General features: G+C 36.1%; 1 protein-coding gene across 2 annotated transcripts in view; it reads right to left on the minus strand.

The window, feature by feature from the left end:
* The window catches only part of GALNT3 (polypeptide N-acetylgalactosaminyltransferase 3), a 44,827-nt gene that overhangs the window by 2,020 nt on the left and 18,364 nt on the right, over positions 1–24,443 (minus strand). Inside the window, exons 2-10 of one of the 2 annotated variants that reach the window (XM_057746202.1) lie at positions 20,304–20,927; positions 16,317–16,489; positions 11,624–11,773; positions 9,774–10,008; positions 9,020–9,137; positions 7,397–7,597; positions 5,265–5,396; positions 4,960–5,061; positions 280–432 (exon numbers count right to left, since the gene is read on the minus strand). In XM_057746202.1, the coding sequence (XP_057602185.1) occupies positions 280–432; positions 4,960–5,061; positions 5,265–5,396; positions 7,397–7,597; positions 9,020–9,137; positions 9,774–10,008; positions 11,624–11,773; positions 16,317–16,489; positions 20,304–20,818 (1,779 nt within the window). In that variant the 5' untranslated portion in view covers positions 20,819–20,927. The remainder of the gene's footprint in view (positions 1–279; positions 433–4,959; positions 5,062–5,264; positions 5,397–7,396; positions 7,598–9,019; positions 9,138–9,773; positions 10,009–11,623; positions 11,774–16,316; positions 16,490–20,303; positions 20,928–24,443) is intronic. The other variant, XM_057746203.1, reaches the window with a different exon arrangement.

Here is a 24,443-nt window from a genome sequence, read left to right on the forward strand (position 1 = left end):
ACAAGTATGAACAACTATTATTAACAATCCACAGACATGTTGATCTGCAGAAATAATGCTCTAAGATATTTTACAACTATTTTGCTCCTAAGAATATTTAATTCACAGATATCTTCTTTCTTACCACACAGGCAGGCATGCATAATGACAAAGTTAACAAAGACAGAGAAATTCTGACGGATAGCACTGATTTACTATGTTTCATGTATTTTCCCAGATAAGCAATTAGAGCTAATCAAAACAATTACATAAAGGGGTGAATTAATTGCACTGAGGTACCTTCTGGATCTCCCATATCTGTTCTCCAGTGGCAACTGTTTTGTGACCTTTGTAGGCACATGTCTTCAGCTGAACGACACCTTGAGCAGCATGAAGACAGAATTCCTTCTGGATGTTATGTCGAATTTCATGTTGAACAGAGTATTCAAAGTACTGTGAAAGGAAGAACGCTGTTACTGACAAAAGCACCCTACATCCTCAGTTGCAAAACTGTCGGCCAAAAAAAAAAAAAAAAAGGCAACTCACTGAATAATGGAGTCATGTGTACTTCAACAACAACAAAAAAACACAATAACATATGTATCAGAATTGCTGAGTTTTGGGGACAGAAGATAATATAGCCTTTCTCCAGCCTATCACCAACAGACAGTTACTTAATTAAGAAGGTATCGTCTTCCTCCCCATGTCGGAAATTGGAAGTTCTCAGGTAGGATGGAGGCTAGAACAGGTATGCCACTGAAGAGAGCCTGGAAATGGTTAGTAAGCCCATTAACTACCTCTTTCTCTCCACAAGCGTTCCTTCTCTCTTATTCATCTCAATTAACGGTATTTTCATTTAAACTAGAAACATTTAAATAGGGTACTCTTGGGAATTCCTTGGAGGTCCAGCGGTTAGGATTCAGTGCTTTCACTGCCATGGCCCAGGTTCAGTCCTGGGTTGGGGAATTAAGATCCTGCAAGCTGCGCGAAGGGAGGGGGGGTGCAGGGAGAGGTACTTTTCATGCCTCAAGTTTCCTTGCCTGTAAAATGGGTCATTTAATAGCTCCTACCTCAAAGGGTTATGAAGATAAATGGGTTAACACGTGTAAACATTTAGACCAATAACTGGTACGTGGTAAGCATTCAGTACACTTTTAGCTGGTGTTACTATTATCGATGCTTCTCTCTCCCCACATGCGCAATTAATTAGCGCCTTAGTCTTACTGAATTTTTCTCTCAGATGTTACCATTCCACCCATGCTTACTTCCACATCCTCACTTCTCTTGTTCAGGCACTCAAAATCTCTACTGCAAGACCTTCAGGTACCTCCAATTCCTGCTCCTATAATGCAATCCACTCTGCTGCCAGTTAGTCTTTTGCAACATTGATTTGATCCCCTATGTTTCCTGCTTAAGTAAATCACTGCTGTTGCTAAGATAATGTCCACACTTCTTACCTGGTATGTGAAATCTTCCACTTTCAATCTCACATCAACCATCGTGCCAATCATACACTATGCTCCTTTCACGCAATTCTACCAATGCAGAACATGTGTCTCCATAACTCCAAGACACTGCTTTACTGTGCCCTCCCTAGAATATCTTTCTGGATCCTCTTCTGCCTAGCTAACTCCTTTTGATCCTTCAAAAGCCAATTCAAATATTACTTTCCTTCTTTAGTTTTCCCTGAATTTGTCCTGTGCACCAAATTACACTCTTCTCAGGGTTCCCATAGTCCATCAGAGATAACTTTCATAGCACTCTATTGGAGTCGTGTGTGTAGCTAGCTGACTTTACCATAGACCAAAGTCAGGCAGTGTATCCAGTAATAACATCCACTATAAATCAAATATTTCATAATGTTTACATTCCAAAGATAAAATGAGGGAACATAATTGATTTTCAATACAGAAGTAATTAGTCTTAGCACTAATATTTATTGAACCCTTATTATGTGTTAGGTGGGGACTGTTCTAAAACCTTTATGTGTATTAGAGTAGGCACTCCACAAACATTAGCTGAATTAATCTTGAGTTCCCCTGGTCTTAGCCTCATGCTTAATTTATCTCATTCCACAAATATAATGTCAGTCATTTTTATACCTGATAGCTCTTCAGATGCAGACATTGAAACAAAATGGGTTTGGATCATGAAAACAGCACTCTGGCTATACTTCTTTAGGAAGGATAAACCTTAAGATCTCAAAGATGATAAGAAAGGCTGACCAGTACTTCACTCATATTATTTTATAAAAACCATTAAAAGGGAGGTTATAAGGAACGGAGAATAGTTGAAGATACTTAGACAACCAAAGAGTATGTAATTATCTAGCTGAGAACACTGGAGAGACTTATAACTTAGAAACAGGACAAAAACACTGGAAGAGAAAAGGGAAGAAGCAAGGTGTGTTAGAAAGCCGTAGTGAATTAAACTGCACTGTACTAGCATATCAGTCAATTTAGTCACATTATCAAAATACTTATTTTTATTTGGCATATTCAAATACTGTTACAATATTTTCATGCTACAAAAATATAGTTTTATGCTATAAAAATATAGTTTTATGCTACAAAAATATCATTATCTAGTAGAAGGGAGCATGATGAAACTGAGTTAGATGATATCTCAAAATCATCTAGCAGTCAAGGAACTACAACTCCCAAATTAGTTTAAATGCAATGCTTGATTGAAAATAAACATTTAAAGGAAATAAATCAAAATAAAATCAATGGCCATGTCAGGGTGATAGAAACCAGAGTTATCTTCTTAAAATATAAACCAGAAAATATTATTCTTCCGCTCAAAATCCTCAGGTGGCTTCTGTCACACTTGGAATTAAACCCAAGTTCCTTAACAAGGCCAGCAAAGCCTGGTATGACCTGGACCCTCATTCAGGTCTCTGACCTCATGTTCCACCCCTGTCCTCCTGGACCGCTCTGCTGCGGCCACACTGGCTTTATGCTTGCTCCATTTACCTGCCGCTGGGGCCTCTGGCCCTGCATCCTCCGCCAAGATGCTCTCTTCTTGGAACATGGTTCCTCTCTCAGCTCCTTCAGGCCTCCACTCTAAGGACACCTTCTCAAAAAGGTCTTCCTGAACCTCCGAAAATAACTATCCATCCACCCCACACAAACACATTATCACTCTACCCTGCTTTACTTTTCTTTAAACCTAAAATCACGTATTTATTTTTTCCTTTCCTTTTAGATTACAAGCTCCACAAGATAGCGACTTTGTCTTTTTCGCTACTGTAAGAGCTACATTATAGGCTCCAAACAAATATCCTTGTTGAAAGAATATGTGAACTATTTCACCATCTCAAAATTTCTAAAAGATGGCTATATGCTATTTATAATTCTAAAATTATTTTAGAGACAGAACTATAAAAACACCTTTATGTCAATGATAGGAGAAAAACAGATATACCTTCAACTTTTATGATAAAATAGATGTAATGCTAGAGGAAGCCCAAAATAATTTATAAGTATTTACATTTAGTGACAAGGTTTTTACAAATGAGGAAATATTTCTCATTGCCCAAAACCTTAATTTTTACTAGGATAGTCCAGTGTTATTTCCAAAAGAATGCAACTATTTATATAATTATTTTTTCTTCTAATATATAGTGTATAAGGAAATTTTAAAAATATGAATATATATACTCATACATAGATATATATGTATATGTGTCTGCATCTATCTGTGTGTGTGTGTCTCCATCCTATTTCAGAACTACGGCTTCACCATCCACCAATGGATCCTATCCACTAGCTGTGGCTTCTGGATATCAGCATCATTTGCCCTCAGTAGATTGATTGGTTTGGATGCGTAAGCACTGGAACTAGATTAAGCTGAGGTTGAGCAGAAAGAAACATGGAAAAGGATGGACCAGGAGATAAACTGGCCCTTTCTTCTTTATAACTGACATCATCAAAGTCCCATCCTGTTCACATAGGGCATCATGAGTATTAATATTGTGAAAATCCTCTACATCTTGGACTCTACACCAAAACACTTGCAATTTCCAGAAAAAAGACATACCAGCTCCTCCCCTTGTACACCTCTCTTCACACTGTTCTCACTCCCACCAGCAACCTCACTAACTCTTACATACCTTTCGAAAACTGTTTCCAAATGTCACCTTTCCCAGGAAAATGTATGGCCACGGCATCTAATTCAGATTCCCCCCTCCACACCCCCAGGGCACTCGGAGTGCTTTAGCCTAGACCTTATCATCCTGACTGTAAGTGCTGGTTTTGAGATTTCCTGAAGGAGTTAGAATTGAAACTGCTTGAACCCAGCAGAGTACCTGGCATGCAGGGGTCACTCAGTGAACTGTTGAATTAACAAGACAGACAAAGAGTCTAATCCTTCCAAAAACTAACTTGTAAAAGGCAAGGCAAGGAAGCTAAAAACTAGAAACAATATTTTAATATGTCCTCTATCCATAGTGACCTTTGACATTTTAGTCTTAACTGGTGAAACAGTCAAAGGGTGGTAACACGTGGAGATATCATCAATCAAGGAGAATCAAGGACACACCTATTTCTTTAGTAAATATTGGCACAGTATTGTAGCCCACGAAAACACAGTATTAACATGATGCTATTTGCTGTTGAATCCAGTTGAATATAGCCTTTATGTATAATTTAGCAAAAACCACCATGCTGATAGTTACGCAACATCAAAGATCCACACAGAAGATCCTGTTTTTTATTTCAAATGGCATTATTCTATTATTTTCTCATTTGCCTTTCCACTAAATGGGTAAGCAACCTCAAACTGTTTTCAGAGGCAGAGTGAAAATCAAAACAAAGTACTCTGCAACTTCAATATTAATTGCCAAACTTAATCTGGAAACGTTTCACATACCAGTTTACCTGAACATAACATTGATTTAGGGGTTCTGAAAACATGCAGCAATTTTCTCATGTTTGTAGGTACTAAAAAAAAAGGGAGGATTTTTAGTGCAGTGCTCACCTGGTTTCCCCCAAGTCCATGACACGTGTATAAAATTAATGGTTTGCCTCCTTGATTATTTTCTCCAACATCCAGACATAGAAGCTGACCAAAGCTTTTAATCTAAAGGGAAATTTTCAAGTTATAAATTTTTTTAAAATCTATGTGGTTTATATATTTTCTCAATTTCAGGAACTGGTGTTAATAATAATAATGTAAAATCTCAAAAGCAATAAACCAGAAAGTATTTCAGCAGTTTTTCCTGAACCACATAAATGCTGGTGGCAAGGAGTACACCAAGTAAAAAGGAACAGGAAAATACTCACATATCCAGATATAACAGGATTGAGGTCCGGCACATACGCTTCTGGATAAATGTTGTTCAGATACCATGTAAAATTTTTACACTGAAGGCGGTTCTTTATTTCAAATCTTTTTGAGAGATCACCAAATGACTTCTGGAGAAAGATAAGAAGTAAAGGGGGATGCTTAATTAAAACAGCACTGACAAAGTACTTCAAATGCTATTATTTGTATTTACATTTAGGTCTTTAAAAAAAAAAATTCTGGGCCAAAAATGCAAGGTGCTATTTAACTACAGTCACCATTCACGCAGGGAGCAAGTATGCCTGGCGGCTCACTTCTGGTTTCAAAGATAAGCAAGGACCACTGCAGTGCCGACTTAGTGCTATTTTATTCTTCCTTTGTGCCACAAACTCCTCTCATGAAACAAAGATCCCTAGCAAAACGCTGAAGGCAAAAAATTGTAGTGGGGGCATCCAAAATTGATCCTAGTTATGTACACAAAAGTGGTTTATAAAGTGAGGTATGAGAAAGCAGGAGTAGACAAACAGTGCCAATGCATAAAGTAACTCATATCTCTTCTCCAGTCGAGACCACAAAAAACAACACAGTTGGGAATATTTTTTTCTAGTTTTAAGGGTGTTGCTTACTCCTAACAATATCTTCTCATAACATCCTAACAATAACGATGTTTTAATTTTCCTTTACCTTATTTAAAAGGACTAAGATAACTTAAAAAAAAAAAAGCACTATTAAATTGAAAAGGTATTTGGTATAGGCAAAATTTTAAAGAAACATTATAGTGGCTTCCTAAATATATGAAAAAGTAACTACTCAAGCTTATCAGTTCAACTAAGGAAAATATTTTCTCTGCCAACGTCAATGTTTTGAACCCAGGTGTTTCAGCAAAAAGTATGAAACACTGAAGGACTTCTGGGTAGGTTATGCATTTTACCATGCAGGTCTGTTTGCCCTGCAGTAAAAACAGGGGTTTGCTGGCTCACTTGCCCCTTTGTGGGTGACAAGAGAGCATAAGCCGTGTTTAGCATCCACTCTCCTGCTTAGCTAAGTTTGCGCAGTACACAATCTGCCCGATTTGTGTCGGTGGCCCTGGGTAAAGAGTCGGCAATCTAATCCAGTAGTGCTCTGACTTTGCACGGTACTGACACATTACAGGGAGATACCAGAGACCAAAGAAAAAGTGAAACGAGGTAACCAGATCTTTCTTTATGACATTCGAAATGTTGATGCTCTTTAATCCCGATAAATACCTCCTTGCAAAATCGGCACTGTTTCTTACAAAGAGTTGGGTGCCATTCACCGAAGCACGTCCTTAAAGTGTCTAGTTTGTTTACCACATCCAATACCGAAACTGTTGGAACTTAGTTCTAATGCATTAGGCATGATGACTCTGCAGAGCTTTTATCTAGGACAGGTCAGTAACAAGCACGGTGGCATGCATTTGTTAGCACTCATTTCCTTATTTCACAGATGCTCTGGGAGACACACAAGTATTTTATTTCAAGACAGGGAGAGAGAGAGAGAGAGAGAGAGAAGAAACGTAGTGGAGCACACACTCCAATCTGTCAACCACCCTATGAAGTACCATAACCATTTTACAGTCTCAAGGGGCTTTGCCAAAGTCACCCCTCCAGAGGGTAGTGGAACCAGAACTGGAAATAAAAAAGCTTGATGCTTCCGGTTCATTCTCCTGCCACATTCTGACACTGTCTCTCTTTCCAGTTCAAAATGCCACTTAGCACCTTAATTTAGGTGCTAATCACATCACCTAAAACCAGTTAAAAGCAGTTCCACTTAATCTTATTTTCTTTGAGTAAAATCCTGAACCAAGGCAGTTACAAAAGCTAAATATCTTCCATATTAAAAAGGGTAGCATCAAGTAGAATGCCTCAACTTTTTAAATGCCGTTCACTTGACTTTAAAAAAGAAAAAAAGAGAGAGAGAAAACTGGCTTCTAAAAGTTACATGTTTTTATTTAAAAAAACAAAAGTTATATATTTTTGAGTTACAAAGCCCAGCATCAAAAATAACTTTTTAAAAAATGTTTTATACTTGAGTTGACTCAAACAAGTAAAAGGGCACGTGGACTTGCTGTGGATTTGTATCGTGATTTAATTATTTAGTTCTAACTTACTTGTTTAACAATTTTTGCTGCATCTGTGTTTCTCCTATAAAATATTTCCTTGTATTCATCCATCCAGACTTCTGCAAGGCGAACTTGGTTGCGAGCAATCACCTGAGTGCCTTTTGGAAAGGTATGAGGGCTTTTGCTGCGAAAAACATGTCCAACAACAGAGCAAGGCATAATCTCCAACTGCCCACCACATTGCCACACCTGATAATTAATGATATTTGTTTAAATTTACAGTATTTTAGGAAAATCAAAGTGCTGCTTTTAAGTTCACCTTTAAGATAATAATAAAAACAAAATAGATTTATTACAGCTTTACAAATAGTCTCTGTTCGCTGCCAATTCAACTTAAGTTCTCAAAGATAAAGAACTAATATTAAATGGTACAGACACTAGAGACAAAAAAAAAAAAGAACCATATTTTCAGAAATTACTTTAACAAAATAGTGACTTCAGATCTCTCATAAATTCTACAATTCCTTTTTTTTTCTTTTTTTGCAAAAATTATGCAAGTTCTCTAGTATCCATGGAAGACCAACAGCTCTTCTGTATTTGACTTCGAGAGTAGACTTGGAGTAAGTGGGTCCAGAGTCTATTTACCTCTTGTATATTCAATTTTGTAATCAAGAACACAATTCCAGACAGTCATTATTACCAAAGCACAATCTATTAAACTTGATTATTATAAAAAAAAACTCATACTATTTAGAGATAGAAGGTCAAAAAAACTTATTTGCATTAACTCTAAATAAAATGGCAAATTGCTAAATCAATACCTACTCACTTAAATATCTTGACAATGTGTTCTGCCATAAATGAAAAAATCTAAAAGTCATGTTTAATAATATATGCTAATATTAGAGCAGTGGTTGTATTCTCTCTCTCTCTCTCAAACAAGTGAGAAAGCTTGGTGATATGTTCAGTTCAACAAACTGCTTGAGATCCAACATGTGCTGGGGGTTGGGACACTCAAATGAATAAAACAAGACCCCTGCCCTTAAGCAGCTCAAACTTGGCTAAGATCATCACTGCCATTATGTGATGAAGCCAGAGCCCAAACTTAAGTCTTCCAACTCCTAGTTCAGTTCTTTTTCCACTACATTCCAGCCTAAGTGATGAGAAATGAATGATAAAGTCATTGTAGAAAGTGAACTGATGAAATCAAATAAGTACATGTGGAGACCATCTAAAACCTTTGTTTTATTTCTCACGTTAACTTTTAATATGTATAGAAAAAAAAACATTTAATCCAAAGAGTTAAGTTCAACGTCCTTTAAAATTCTACATAAATGTTTTTCCATTCTGACTCCCTTGATAATCAACCCATTTCCTAAAGCACTAGGTTTAATTATATTTATCTTGGCTGGAATTCAATAGCTACAAGTGCATTAATTGGTGTCACTGCCTGGACACAGGCATTTAACTGATTCCTCTTGTTACACTGGCAGCAATGAATAAATATATTAAGTTACATTTTAAGAGGAAGTACATTTATTCTAAAATTTCTAACAATTAAATGTTATAAAGCACAGAAGTAAAGACTACACGCATCCATGATAATCCCTATCAGCCAAGTAGAAATACGTATTTCACTATTTAGTATGTGGACTATATTTATAAACTTACTCTGAAAGACATTTCTATATTTTCACCTCCCCAAATCTCCATTTCTTCATCGTAAGTTCCAATATATTCAAAATAGTCTTTTGATATGGAAAAAAGGCCTCCTGCAAAAGTGGGCGTTCTGAAAAATAATCCATTGTCAAACTTTGTTATAAAAACCAAAAAAGAAAAAAAAGAACCTACTTTAAGAGCTACTGAATCAAATTTACAAATAAATTAGAGATCACAATTTCAAAGCTTTATATAGACTAACAAAAACTGAAGATGCTATCTTCAAAGTCAAGCTTTGGGGGAGGGGAGGAAGAATTTTAAGTATCCTTCCCTAGCAGAACAGAATTATTGTGTCTTCTAACCAAACTTGAAAAAGATTCTCAAGGGAATTCCCGGGTGGTCCAGTGGTAAGGACCCTGCGCTTCCACTGCTGAGGGCCTGGGTTCCATCCCTGGTCAGGGAACTAAGATTCTGCAAACCTCATGGCACAGCCCCCAAAAAACAAAAACAAAAACAAAACAAACAAAAGATTGTTAAGTAGTGATTATAAAGAAGACATAAGAATTCTACTTCCTACTCAGTAACAATGTGTATAAGCAAGTACATAAATGTATAAATGACTTCTCTATTCCTTTCATACAGAATATGTATGTTCTTTACTTTGTTAATGTGAATTACCTTTGCAGAAATTACTGTATAAAGCAAAGAATGCACATATATTCAAATAACTGAACTGTATATAAGACTTTGAGAGCAATCATCTTACTTAATGGGGTAAGTTTCATCCTTCCTTCTTTGCTTCTCATGATCGGGAAGTGATTCCCAGCCAAATGAAAGACTCCAGTCAAAATTCCCACGGTTGTGGTTACTTCCATAAGGAGAAGGCTTGTTGAATTCGAACGTGTTCAGATCTATGGATGCAATATCTGGGCTCACGACAGCAGTGTAATTCTCAGCTATCCTGGCCAACAAAGGTTCTAACCAACCGTAGAAACACTCACCTAGAAAGAATACAATTTTAATGCATTCAATGAAAACACTCAGGGTCTTTTTCCTTTTGTGTTTTGGAAGAGGGTTTACAGAGAAATGAGAATAACAAAGTCATTAGTGTTTTGAACGTTTATATAGGGGAGAGTTCTTAAAGGTTTCTTGCCATGAGATAAGGGTAAAATGAAAAAAGTAAGACAAGATTAAGCATAGTTAGGGAGTGACTGGTTTTTTTTAACCTTACAATGGAAGCAAAATGATACTGATATATTTAAGTTTCAGACTGTATATTTCTCTTTAAAATGGGCTATGAATCAAGGATAACTTTTTGCTGACCCATACCACCTAGCTCCAAAAGTGTTCTGATTTACTTAACTCTTCATTTCACTGACAGGGTCTTAGGAGAAATCAAGTAAAGGAGTCAGAATATTCTGATCTTAGCAGTTGGAGAAGCAGCACCATTCAAACCTGCCCAGCCCTAAGATGAAAGGGAGTGAACAAGTGGCATGAAAGGTCTGTGTTCTGGCTCCAGGCCCGGTTGTCTCACATCACACATAGAGTCCAGGAGATGTGGCATGTGCTACTCAGGGCTTCCCATCATTCAGTGGAGTCTGGCAGCCATGGTCCAGGAGGACTATCAGACACATTTGCCTAGAGGGGAAGAGTGCCCAGTCTGACATTATTGTAATTCTGGACCAGGAGAGGGAATACTGGAAAAGGGGCCATTTCCTTTTGAAAACACCTCTCTTGGATTACCTTTAGACCTTTCTTAAATGCCTGGTATTAAGAGAATACTGGATGTGAAAGCTCTAAAGAGACTCGAGCAAATCCAAAACCCCTTCTGTAACAGTTAGCGTATGCTCAAAACCATATGCTTGGTCAAACATAACCTAAGGGCCAATCCAAAGCTAACGAGCAAAACTCACTAAATTTAGAGCTTGAGGGACTAAGTGACATTTTAGTAATACCTAACATACAGATTAAACATTGACTCTAAAAATATGTTCTAAATACTCTATTTAAAATCACTGAAAAAAATTAAAATACAAGGAAAAAAACCCAGCAGCAACAAAAACAAGCAAAAAGTAACAATGTCCGTGGGAAAGATACCAGAAGCTGTGAAGGGGCACCCCTGACTTGGCACAAGAAGGAGTCTGCGAATCTTTGGGGTGGGGGTGGGGCAGAAAAAGAACTGAAATATAAAAAGTAAAAGTGTTACGACTAGGACAAAGTTCAATGATAGGGTTGATCACACTTAAACAAAATTTTCACTCACTTTAAGGTGTAGTAATCAAGAATAATATGGAAAAACACTTTTTTTTTTTTTTTTTTGACAAAATGAGCATCTGAAAAAAATCCCAGGCATGGATAACTCCCTGGAGAAGCTGGTTACTGAAGGACATAAAGTTAAGGAGCCTCAAACACAAAGAAGGTAAGATCTTTGAATAAGTGAAAGGAATTTCCTACCCAGAGTTCTAACCTGCTTGGGCTGTCATTGCCATAATCACCAGTTGAAAGAGATGTTAAAGAAAATGCTATTAGGCATTTAAAGAAAAGTCTTCCTTACCTTTTAAATTAGAGGGAGGGGGAGGGAAAATGTTACAACTACGTCTATACATATATACTTACAGTGAGCATCTAAAAATGTGAGCGTTTCAGCTGTTGCTACTGTTGCTCCTAGCAACCTTGCAGTGATCAGACCTTTTCTCTCTTTTTGTCTGACTATTTTTACTATAGAAAATTGTTTTATATATTCCTCTAGTTTATCATGCAAGTACTCTGTAAGAAAAAAAAAATCAAGATGAACTCATTTCTAAGTTTATTTTCATATATAACCTATGAAAGGTAACAAAGAAACCACAAGGCAATAACTCCTCCACATGCATAATCTTAACAGTTGTACACATCCATTCCTTAGGATAAAAATTATATCTTTAACTCTTCATTGGAAAACAAAAATTATGCATACAAATCTTAACTTTTGAATGATTATAATGCACTCTGTTATAACACATAGTTATCCTGTCTATGTCATATCAGTAAATACAGTGTGTTTGGGGGGAGTGAGAGACTTCAAAAGGAATAGACCCCAGGAGTTAAGACTCATTTAGAGGCCAGAGAAAAGAGACAAAGGAATGAAAGAAATTGAGTTTGGCCAAAAAGACATTTGATTCTTTTTTAAATTGGTATTTAAATTTGGAAATTTATAGGAAAATGCCAAATATCAAGAAAATTCTCTGGTATTTAGGCAGTGGTCAAAATAATTTAAGACCAAAATCATGAGAAAAAGATGAGTAGAAAAACCCAGGGCTACAGCAGCTTGGGAGTATTTCTACAGAGTCAGCAAAAAAATTTTTGAAAGCTCTAGAGTCCCCTGACACAGATTTTTTTCCAGTAAAAATATGAAGGAAGAAAAGAGCATGCAAATCAGGAATGAGGTTAGAAATAGGCAAAATTGTAGTCATGGGCGTATAATTTAAGATACTCAATATTCCAATTAGGATGACATACATACCAAGCAAGAGTTAAGATAGTAGGTAAAAGAAAAACACATCAATCAAGTCAGGCAAGTGCTGTCCATATTTTTAAACAACTTCTTAAACCTACTTTTTCACCATTAAATTCTTAATTCTTTGTTGAGAATATAATGCAGTTCTTCACGTGGAATTCTTGGGCCCAAAGCACAGACTCAAAAAGATTTGGGAATATTGAGAACGCCAGCAAACATCCCAAGTAGATATTTGCTTCTGCCAGATTTCAGAAGCAACTGCAGGTGACTCTGACTTTATATGTAATTACGTATGTTTTTCTAATTCTCCAGTGGTGCAGATAAGAGAGTTGCTTATTTAAAGCTTAAACATTCATGAAGGAGGTAAGAGTCCAGCAATAACTTTTGTGGAAAAATAAGCCTGTATAAACATTATTGTCTCAGAGTAACAGATTAACTTTTTTAACACCTTCTTAGGTACCTCAGAATTAATTCTCTGAACGACAAGATTGTAATTTGTCTTAAAAATATAATCATAGATAGTTCTCCTTTAATCACAGACTTATAAAGCAGAAATATAAAATAGAAACATTTCAAAGGTCTTAATGGGAATTGCTTTTTAAAACAGAGTCACTACAGAGTCCTTCAATAAATCCTCCCACTGTTCATATGCTAAGAAATTTTTATTCACCCACTTCTGAACTTCCTATAAATTCTTCCCTGCCCTTTTAAGTTAGCCCCCATCCACACCCCTAATTTTATGAAGTTAAAAACACAAAGCCATGAGATCAGATTTCCTGCTATAAATTTGATTTATAGCACCATTACTTTTAGCTCTGTGACTTTGGGCAAGTTATTTTACCTTTCTGTACCTTGGTTTCTTTACCTATAAAATGAGGATAATAGGGGGAAAAAATGGGGCTAAGAGGACGAACCCTCACAGGGGATTGTTGGGAGGATATGATGAAAGATTACTATATGAATAAAACATTTAAGACAGGGACTAACTAGCACATGGTGTATGCTCTGAAAATGTTCATTACACTGTGTTTGCTATCACTGGGATTTAGCTATCTGTTAATTGATTACCCATATATTTATGTCGCTTTTCCTTAAGCAAACTGAAGTCAGGGACTATGGTTTCTACTTCACAAGCTCCTTTACAGTAACCAGGGACACGTTTTCCACAGTGAGTACTCATTAGATAGCTCTTTGACTGATTCAATAAGACAAATTATACTACTATGCAAAGATAGCCCTCCTCAAGAAAACTTTTCTGAATCTATTGTTGATCGCTATAAAGGATTATAGAAAATACTCAGACCCTTTGACAGAGCCGTCCTACCTCTCCCAGCTTATCTAAAGATACAATTCAAAAAAAGGAAAATAACATAAGCACAAGGATATTTATTGCAGTATCATGTATAGTAAGACTAAGGGGTAAATAAAAGTATACAGTTAAGTAGAATTTATCTAGCCCATTATTGTCATTAAAACTAAAGTTTTGAAGGTAACAGAAACAGGCTAATAACAATGTTACATGAAAATGTCAGATTTCAAAACTAGATTTCTGACACGGATATAATTGGATAAACATTACACATTTCTTTAGACAGTGATTAGGAGAGAAAAGGAAAAGATTAAAATGGTTGAAACAGGAAGATTATAAATGGATATCATTTTTCATTCCGATTTCCTTTAATTCTATTACTCTTGCTGTGCAATTAAATAACAGAAGTTACCTTCAACTGAATGCTTACTAGAAGTAGACTTATTGTGCCCCTACTGCCCTACTTCTTTAAAAATCAACAAAATAAAAATTATCTCAGAAAAAAGTTTAAGAAACCACAGAAGAGGAAAAGATTTCTAAAGTAAAGTTTGGATTTCTTTCTTTTTTTTTTTTTTTTTTAAGATAAAACATACCAGAGGTATGCAGAACTTAATCAGATGTCACTTAAAAGTCCGTGGACTTTGGTCCAAATAGATAGAATTAGAAAAAATTCAGAACAAATTGAGCAATAAATAAATTAGCTAATTACAAATGGGTGGTGAAGGATTAGAAATTGAGTCAGAGGATTAGAAATTCAAATCAGAGATCCATATGTAGTGTAACTTGAATCCAGGTGACTTGAACTATAAAATTATCCTATTTGGTGGATGGGTTTTATATCCAAGTCGAAGATCTCTGGTGGTAAGCAACCTTATTCCAACTAGATGTTAATTTAGCACAAGAACATAACCTCAATTCACTCAGGATATTTCATTTTGAAACCATAGGAATGTTCAGAATTGTATGTAGAAATAATTAAATAAACCAGGTTAATAATTTTATGGTTTATTCACTTACTACCATGTCTAAAGTCTGGATACATCTTATAATTAATTGATGATGTCATCTAATAGGCAGCGAGTTTTTTTTCTCATGGTCTATAAGGTAACGATTTACCTTACAACAGACGGTGCTTTGGATTTGATGGAACAGTGTTATCCTCAGTTTACAGATAAGGAAACCACTCATTAGTGCTGGAGCTAGAATTTGACTTTAAGGAGTCTAGTTCCAAATTTGGGCTCATTCAGGAATAAATTTTGCAACCATTGAAATCATCTGCATCTGTTTGGTACTTAAAATACTTGTAATGTTTGAAAATTCAACAAATTAGAGTATTTGCCTGATTATCCTTGTGAGTCCAATTTAAAAAGTGTAACTTTGGGGCTTCCTAGGTGGCGCAGTGGTTGAGAATCCGCCTGTCAATGCAGGGGACATGCGTTCGATCCCTGCTCCAGGAAGATCCCACATGCCGCGGAGCAACTAAGCCCGTGCACCACAACAATTGAGCCTGTGCTTTAGAGCCCGTGAGCCACAACTATTGACCATGTGCTGCAACTACTGAAGCCCACGCGCCTAGAGCCCATGCTCCGCAACAAGAGAAGCCACGGCAATGAGAAGCCTGCGCACCACAAGGAAGAGCAGCCCCCACTCACCGCAACTAGAAAGGAAGCCCACACACAGCATAAAAGAGACCCAACACAGCCAATAAAAATAAATAAATAAATAAATAAATTTATAAAAAAAATAAATTAAAAAAAGTGTAACTTAGCAACTGACTATTGACTTATAAAATGAAGTGAAAATTCATTAAAGATTTTGGCTAGCTTTGTAAATGCTATTGGCATATTTAAAAGAACCACAAGTAAAACAGGATGTAGTAAATCTTCCGTAATTTTTAACTACTCTTTTATATTATTTATTAATATATTATTTATATTAATTCACCTAACCTTGAAAACAACCCTAGGAGTTGTGTACTACTTATGTATTTCCTCAACTCTAAGCTATACTTCTTATAAGCAATGGCATATTAGTTTAATTGGCTGTAAGGGTCTTTTATTCTAGTGGTATGTAAACAAATCATGCATCACATAAATTTGATGAAATGTGACATTTCCCCCATTTTACAGATAAAGAGACCTAGGTATAGGGGGGTTAAGTAACTTGCCCAAGGTACATAGCTTGTTAGGACCAGAACTGGGATGCAAACTAAGGCCGTCTAACTCAAGGCTCAAGTGTGTGCTCACAACCATTGCCTTCTTTTAAAAAGTCTCACATGGAGGACTACAAAGTTATAAATAATGGTGTTTCACACATTTATGAACTCCAAAATATTTGAATATGGGCATCTTTGGATTCTCCTTTCATCCATCATACATAGCATCCGAGACACTATATTCAACCTCGGAGGTGGATTACAGAGAGGACAATATAACCAAACAGACTTTGGACATCACCACATGGATTTACTCAGGAAACAATCTACTTTGCATGTACTTTCTTACCATCTACACTAGCATCATCCACCAAAATGATTTCCTTCAGCAATATGGCAGGTGAAGAATAGAGCACACTGTGTACAGTTCTAAGCAGCGTGGACCATGCTTCATTATGAAAAACTATTATGACACTGGTGGTAGGCAGGGGAGGACAGCGCTTAAATTTTTGTTCAATACATCTAGAAAAAAGTCATAATAGAACAATTATGAATTTTATTACTTTACTTCACAGCTATACCATTACTAAAATTATCATTATTTAACCTTTAACACAATGAAAATGATCAGTGGATAGTTTATTTCTATGTAAGATGATCTTAATGCTATAAAGCAAAGGCAAATAGATCAAAACAAAATTTTTTACAAACAGACCACTCACCCAGAGATCATGTCCACTGACACTGATCACATGTCAAGGATTAAAACATGCTATTATAAGCTTTCTCAACAACGTAATTTTAAATGCAAATAACATTTTAAACAAGAAAAATAACCTAGAAGTGAGACAACCTATAAAAATGGCAAATACTTGCAACTGCTCAAATAAAAACCAAGTTTTTTTCTTTCCCTGTAGAAATCATGCATTTTTCTTAATATTTGCAACTTTTAACAATGCAAGTTTTTTAAATGAATGTTCATCTTTGTAGAGATTATCCTAAATTAGATACTTTCCTAAGTATGTAATATTTTCTAAGTTTAATCAATTCCTTTAACCTGTACCTGAACCAAAAGGGGAAAAAACAGCTTACTATAAAGCCTATTATCTTATAAGTATCATCATTAGCAAAAACTTATTAAGTACCTACCACATTTCACATGCCATGCTGTGTGAAAAATTTTGCTCCAGTAAGAAGAGAGACCCTGAGTTTTTGACTGATTAGTGATGCTATCCATTCACTAAAAGCATGAGTTATAAATTTATCTTGAATTCATTTTTATAGCAATGCCATCCTCAATGAAAACAGTCTTCATATGAAGCCACTGGGGTGTGGGTGGGTCTGTACAATCTCTAGCCTTTGAGACTGGAGATGACCACAGTCCCTCACCTGCTGAGCTGAAGTGAGGATCAAATGAAATAACATATAGAGAGGGCTTCAACACACTGCCAAATCAAACAGAGTAAACCTGGGACATAAAACATGTGTGGTCCATGGTAAAGATAAATAAGTAAAATAACTGGATTTTTGGTAACCATAAACGCTTGTACAATTTGAAACAACAGACTATGAAATCCTTCCAACACAGTCAAAAGCCACTGTAAATAGTGTGTAAACAAACAGTGCTGTTCAAACCCAAAGATAAGGAAGTAAATCATTCACTCATGGAGAGAAGAGCCCAGCACACTTCAGCTGCTCTGCCCGGGCCCATGGGGAAACCACAGCCCCTAGAATGGTGCTTGAGGCCTAGGAAAGCCACCCTAAAAGAGACATCCTACAGACTCTCATTAAGTACTACTGCTATAGCCACTCCTCAGGAAGAATATGTTTCACATCCTTTTCTGAGAGGAGGTCTTTAGGCTGAAATATTTACAGCGATAAGAATTAGACTAGGGATAAAATGTTGAGAGGGTGTCGGCTCCACTGAGTAGGAGCAGAGGAGGAAGGTTCTCAGTGAAACTGATTTTTTGCTCTCTAGGACCCTCATGAATTTAAAGTGTAACATACACATACAGCCAGAAGAAAATAATCACACTCATCCTCGCTGGTAGATGAAAGCAAATGAGTTATTCTAAAAGTGAATTTTGAAAAAACTACCAATTAAAACTAAAGTCCCAACACAAACTACCTATTTATCTATCCTCGAGTTAAAATTACACAGAAAAAAATGACTAAATATAAGCTTGTATTTTTAATACATAAAGTGTTACAAGCCAGCATAAAAGTATAAGTAAAAATTATGAAAAACTCCATACTGCAGTATTTCTTTTTTAAGAAAAGAGAAAATTTTATAACTTTGTCTTATAAGCATTCTGGGGAGGGAGTTTTGGGATTAAAAAAAATTCCCTACATGGTTTTGCCATGTGATTAATTGATATAGGATTAATACAGAATTATAAAAAGGTTTTGAAGATTTAAAGTATGGAACGTCACAAAAATTCACACTAATAAAGTGTTATCTCTTTAATCTCACAATGCCTTCCCTCAGTTTAAGCAAGGATTTATTCGCTTAACTGATAGGTACTAACATCAAGTAAAAGTGTCATGTTATATCATCAAGGCAAGTGATAATAAAATTTCACAATATGATTTCATAAACCCCATTTATATTTAAACAATTAGCATGCTCAACTTATGCTTTAAAAGTTGTTTCACATGTCATTTCAAGTAGTGAAATTAAAATAACTTGCCAAAGTGATTACAGATTCCCGGTCAAACCATTTGAAAAATTTGGCATATAGAAATGTGCTTAAATTATCAGCCACAAGACCATCTGGCTTTGGGAGAAACCGGATCTATATTTCTAATGAGCATGTAAAAGATTAACAATTCTTCAGGAAATGTGTTCCTTGCTGATATAAGTTAAATTTAAAGTATGAAAGTATTAAATCTTCAACTCTTCACAGTTCAAGGTATGCACTCCTGCCCAGAAAAAGGTTCTTTGTGTGCTTAGTTATTTTGCACTTACGTATTGATTAACATTATTGAATATCACAGCAGCTTCTCAATGCTATATTCGGGAAAAGGCTTATCTTGAGCTCACTTTGTTAGGTCAAAGAATAAAAATCATGCTTCTTGATTTGTGATGGGGATTGCTTTTCAATCAAGACCTCTCCCCAAATCAGTACAGTGCCATATTGCACTTTAACCTACTCGCATAAAAAGCAACTATGCTGGGCCCTAGGACAGCTAGAATATTTTACATTCATTTGTTTCTTCACACATTCATTTAACATGATGAGCAGTTTGACCCTGAATCACACAGATTAGAATAGAGCAACAGAAACTGAATCTACACAGCTTCAATACTGAGGAACTCATAGTTGGAGCGGGTATTCATGGTCATAAACCTAGAAAACCATGAAGGAAGCAACAGACCTACGTCTACTAAAGTACTTCAGGTTCACTTATAAGTTTAATTCTCTTATAACTAGAAAGCAAAATATGTAGGCACTGTTTGCTCACAGTTTTTCCATCTTGCACTTTTAACAAATCTACAGATTGTTTGAAAGTGCTGAAATTCATCTTAGCTAATTTCAGTTCAAATAGAGCATTTGAACACTACCTCAAAGATAACAAGATGATTAACTAAGAACAAAGAGACAGTACAGTAGAATCAGGAAGTGGGGGGAATTTTAATCAAAATACTGTATATTTGAGATAAATATGTAGACAAAGTAACAATAAAAAGCAATGTTGGCCTCTCAGAAGCTAAAGGGAGAAAACTCCATAAATATAAGAACTTATTCAACAAAACTTCAGAAAAAGAATCACAGTTGAATTAGTAATTATAACCATACTGTCTCTTAAAAGAAAAGTTACAAAACATAGGACATTCTGAAATATAGTTATAGCACTAAAAGTAGCCACAAAGTCTGTGACTTAGCTCATAAAGTATCATTATCTAATAGCTCCAAAATCTTGGCACATTTTTTAATATTTCTATTCTACAGCAATACACAGAAGGACAGAAACAACTCCTCCAACTCCCACGTTTCCCATAAAATCCACCCCAAATTTCCTCCTTAATGGATGAGAAAACTAAAGCATTTAAGAATAAAGGATTTCCTTGTGGTTTTATAAAAGTCAGACATAGAATTCAGTTTTCTAATTTCTAAGATGACAATTTTTCACATCTGCAATGCTTCACCAAGCATAGATATAGAAATCTAGCCTCAATAAGAATAAGCAGAAAATAATTAAAACAGATTAAATAAATGGTATTTGCCAATTCTTTGCCTCAAAGTGGCTAAAAAACAAGCAGCTTCCTTAACTAATGCTACTACCCTGCAAATCCTCCTGATAAACACTAAGCAATGAATATTCTTCAACATACTCAGGAGGTCGAGTGTCAGGTCCAAGATCTCGGTGTAAAGAAATCCTGTCACTTGCAAAAGCATTAAAACAGTGTTTTGCTTCTCCCCGTTCTTTTTCCTTCTGCTCTTCAATACTTAAATTGGTTGTCTTGAATGCTTTACCAGAAGCACCAGGTGCATTAGAATCCTGAGGTGGGCGGTCAAGAACGGGTTTCAATTCTGCTGCTGTATAATATCCTTGCAAACAGGGTCTCTCACCAGCATCGATGTTTTGCCTGACAGGTGCTCCTATTTGCATTTTTGGCATTGCATCTTTAATATTGTTTACAGCTTCTAGCATTAAATCAAACATCTTGTTTTTGTTTTTCATGTTTCTTTCCATCCTTGATTCCTCTTTGGAATATTGAACACTTACTTCTCTTTGCATTAAAATCAAAAATATTATAAAGAAAAAAACTACTGCACCAAGCTTCCAGAACTTCTTACGGTAATGTCTTTTAAAATGTAGTTTTACCAGTCGTTTTAGGTGAGCCATTCTGACATTAAAAGCTTGTCACTTGACAAATAACAGTTACAGTTTCCTCTGTTCCGTATATTTTTTATCATAGATTTGCTGGCAAGAAGGTTTCCTTAAATTGTAATACCTATAAACGGAAATGGTAGATGGCATTAGTAGCTATTCATTCCCATAGGCATGTTCACTTCATTCACTCAGCCAACAACTGAACATAAGCTATAAACAATGTAGTCTTATGGTTAATAACAATACAAAGATATCTTGCCCTTAAGAAACTTACACTTTTGGAAGAACACAATTGCTCATTAACTATAATCTATTGGGGTTATAAAATAGTAGAGATTTATCTCCAGTAAAAAAAAATACATTATGAACTCTGGCTAATATCTGCCATGTAATATGCATAAATTATTTTTATAAATATATTTTGAGTTTAAAAATAAAATCTTAGTTCCATAACCAAGGGGCCAAAGGACATCATTAAGCTGACTACAAAGAAAGGGTAATCCATGAGAAAGCAAAGGTACACGGCCAGGTACTGTCAGGCACACATTTAAAAGTGTGGCTGTTAAGAAGTTCACCATCAACCTATGAACTTCAACTAAATCAAGAGGATAAAGCAGCTTCACCACCAAGTAAATCCGCATGCTCCCAGATCTGCGCACCTGATAGCACTTGTGAATTTGACAAAACAAACAGGCTGGAAAATTAAGATTATGTGTTGTTATATATAACAGCTATTTTCAATAGCTCACACGAATACAAAAGAATAAAAAAAAGCCCCCCCCCTCCAAATGGCAGTGAGTTTCACTTGAAGTGTCTCTAAATAGGCAAGAGAGATCATTAAGTTATAAAAGCAGTATCTGGTGTGATAAAATGCTGTTTTGCAGTTGATCCTAAGAACAGAGTGGCATGTTTACCAAACCCTAGTATGGGCCATCAGAAGCAAAAGAAATGAAAAGTAAAAGAGGACACTGACTACAACCTGTATCACAGTGAAGATGGACTTTCTTCCTGATGCCTAAAAAAATGTAATGTGAAGGGTTCAGTACATGATTACATACCATGCACCATTATAGTCAGTCAAGTAATTAGCAGGGACAAAGGGGCAAGGAAAATGCCTGTGCTCCCTAACCCTAAACATATTTTAAGGAAAATGTCATTTACAGCAGTAAAAATTAACACTTTATTTAACTTCTTTTCCAAAGTCATCACTAAATTTAAAATCCAAGTTCTAAGATGGATTCTCTAGCCTTTAGCAGGAAATTCTAAGCTGAATAAACAAAAACTTGAAAACTTAGTTCTATATACTATTTCTAATTGGACGCCTTTCTATGTTTTCAGTAGAGAATGGACACTTTGATTCCAAAAGATACCTCAATTATGATGTTTATTGCCCATAAAAATGAGATTCCAATATTTCTGAGCTTCGGTTGCTTCAAGAGCCTCATGTAAGGATTAAAATGACCTCTTCAGCTTTTAACATCATTTTAAGACATAGTATAAGGAGTTTCAGAGCTACACAATTATGGTTATGTCATTTCTTATGTATCAAATGTGGTGCTAGACTATGGCTACGAAAGTAAAGGTACCTTAAAAGTAAGCTTCAAGGAGCAGAGGAGAGTATGAATGACGGCACTTCAACAGGCAAACCACAAAGCAGCGTGATGTGATGGAGACTATGAAAGGAGGATACATGGAGGATAAGGAGAAATATTAGGGAAAATTTCCCAGCAATGAAACTGCTGAGCAGAATTTTAACAGATAAACAATTTTTAGGCTGGTGGATAAGAGACAGGAGAGAGAGGGAATGGCAGACTCGAAGGCATAAAAGCAAGAGAAGATGTGGTCAATCCCTGGGTTCAGCAGAAGCAGAAGGCACAGGCAGAGAAGGGCAGGAGCTGAGGCTGGAAGGTCAGCGAAAGACCGGCTCACAAACTGAATTTGGAATCTACCAATCTTGTCCTGAATGAATAGAACGGAAAGTACTGAATGATTTTAAGGAAGGATCGTAATCATATTTATGTTTTAGAAAAATCACAGGTTCCTCAGAACCAGTAAAGGTAATGTATACCAAAGAGTTGAGGGGAGCAGGAAGGATGGAGAAGGCTGACTCAAGAGAGTCTAGGAAATGAGATCGAATAGGACTTTGTGAGATAATGGGTAAAATGGGAGGTGGATGGGTAAAGTGATGACATTGATAAAGGCAGGAAATATAGGAAGAAAGATAGATTTGGGATGGGATGTTCAGTTTTGGTCATGACAAAATTGAGATGCTGGTAGGATTTCCAAGGTGAGTTCCCATGAGCAAAAAGATACATAGGACTGAAAACCAGGGAAAGCTCTGTGCTAGAGATGAAAATTTGACAGTCTTGGGGTACAAAAGAGTTCACCTACAGTATATAAAGTAAAGAAGGCCAGAGAAATAGCTGCAATGAAGGGTTGGGGAGAAAAAATGAGACACTGGAAAGAAAGAACAAAAGGAATAAAAAAGAAAAAAAAAAGGAGAATCAAGTGAGAATAGATTGTCAGATAATGTATCCATGTGAAGTGGATACAATCTGCATCTTACCCTTGAGAGACCTTAACTGTTTGACAGTGGTTGATCTTTAAAAGTAAACTTCACGAGACCTGGTCCTACGGGCTTTAGTGCAAAACCAGAAATGAACTATGGCAGAGAATCCAATAGGCTAGTTGTAGTCATGCCCCCAAGATCCTAGGGCTTAGGACTCAGGACACCTTTAAACTAACAGGGCAACAATGATCTAAGAAGTTCCAGGGAGATGAGGATGGGCAAAATGTGGAGTTTACACAGGATAATAGTCCCCAACCTATGAAATGCAACCTGATCACTTTTCTCTCTTCAAACAGCCTCATTAGAACCACCCTTCTTTCTAATTCCCCATCCTACCCACAAATATGATTTCTGGCATAAAATGTTCATGCTTGACAACAGATAAATAGACATAAATTAACCTACGTTCATCCCCCTTTCCGTCTCTGAGACAACCACCAAAAATCCCCTTCTCCAGTGCTATTTAGTGATACTAGACTTCTTCAGTAGCCAGGGTAGGCTGGATTAGGAATTTGAGAAGGAATGAGCTGGTCTCCTTAGGATGTTTTAACACAACATAGAACAAGAAAGAGTCCTGAGAATGTATAGAGGGAGACGACGGAATGAGATCTTTCTACAGTGGTGATGGTTTTTCCAAAACACTTTATGCCAGAAATCATATTTGTGGGTAGGGTGGGGAATTAGAAAGAAGGATGGAATTAATGAGGCCATCGGAAGAGAATTCTTTTTTAAGGATGCATTATAAACTAAAGGAGTTTATCAATAGGGCTATAATCCTATACTGTGTGTGTGTTTATCTATCTAAGGGAGTCACTCAATTAGGTTCTGGTATAGGATAGCTCTAATGAGAGAGTCAAGAAAAGCTCACACAGGACAAGAATAGTACCTCCCTTACTCATGGTTGTTTTTTTGGCACTTATCACAATGTTGGTGACATAATGGGTATCCAATAAATGTTTGTTGAAAAGGGATAAAAAGACCACAATTTACTATCAGAAATAATAGAAATAGTTAATTTTTGTTAAATGTTGATTAGGTCCCTGATACTTTAACGCTTACTACATAAGT

Source organism: Hippopotamus amphibius, chromosome 8 (assembly GCF_030028045.1).
Source record: "Hippopotamus amphibius kiboko isolate mHipAmp2 chromosome 8, mHipAmp2.hap2, whole genome shotgun sequence".
In the NCBI taxonomy this organism is placed as follows: Eukaryota; Metazoa; Chordata; class Mammalia; order Artiodactyla; family Hippopotamidae; genus Hippopotamus; species Hippopotamus amphibius.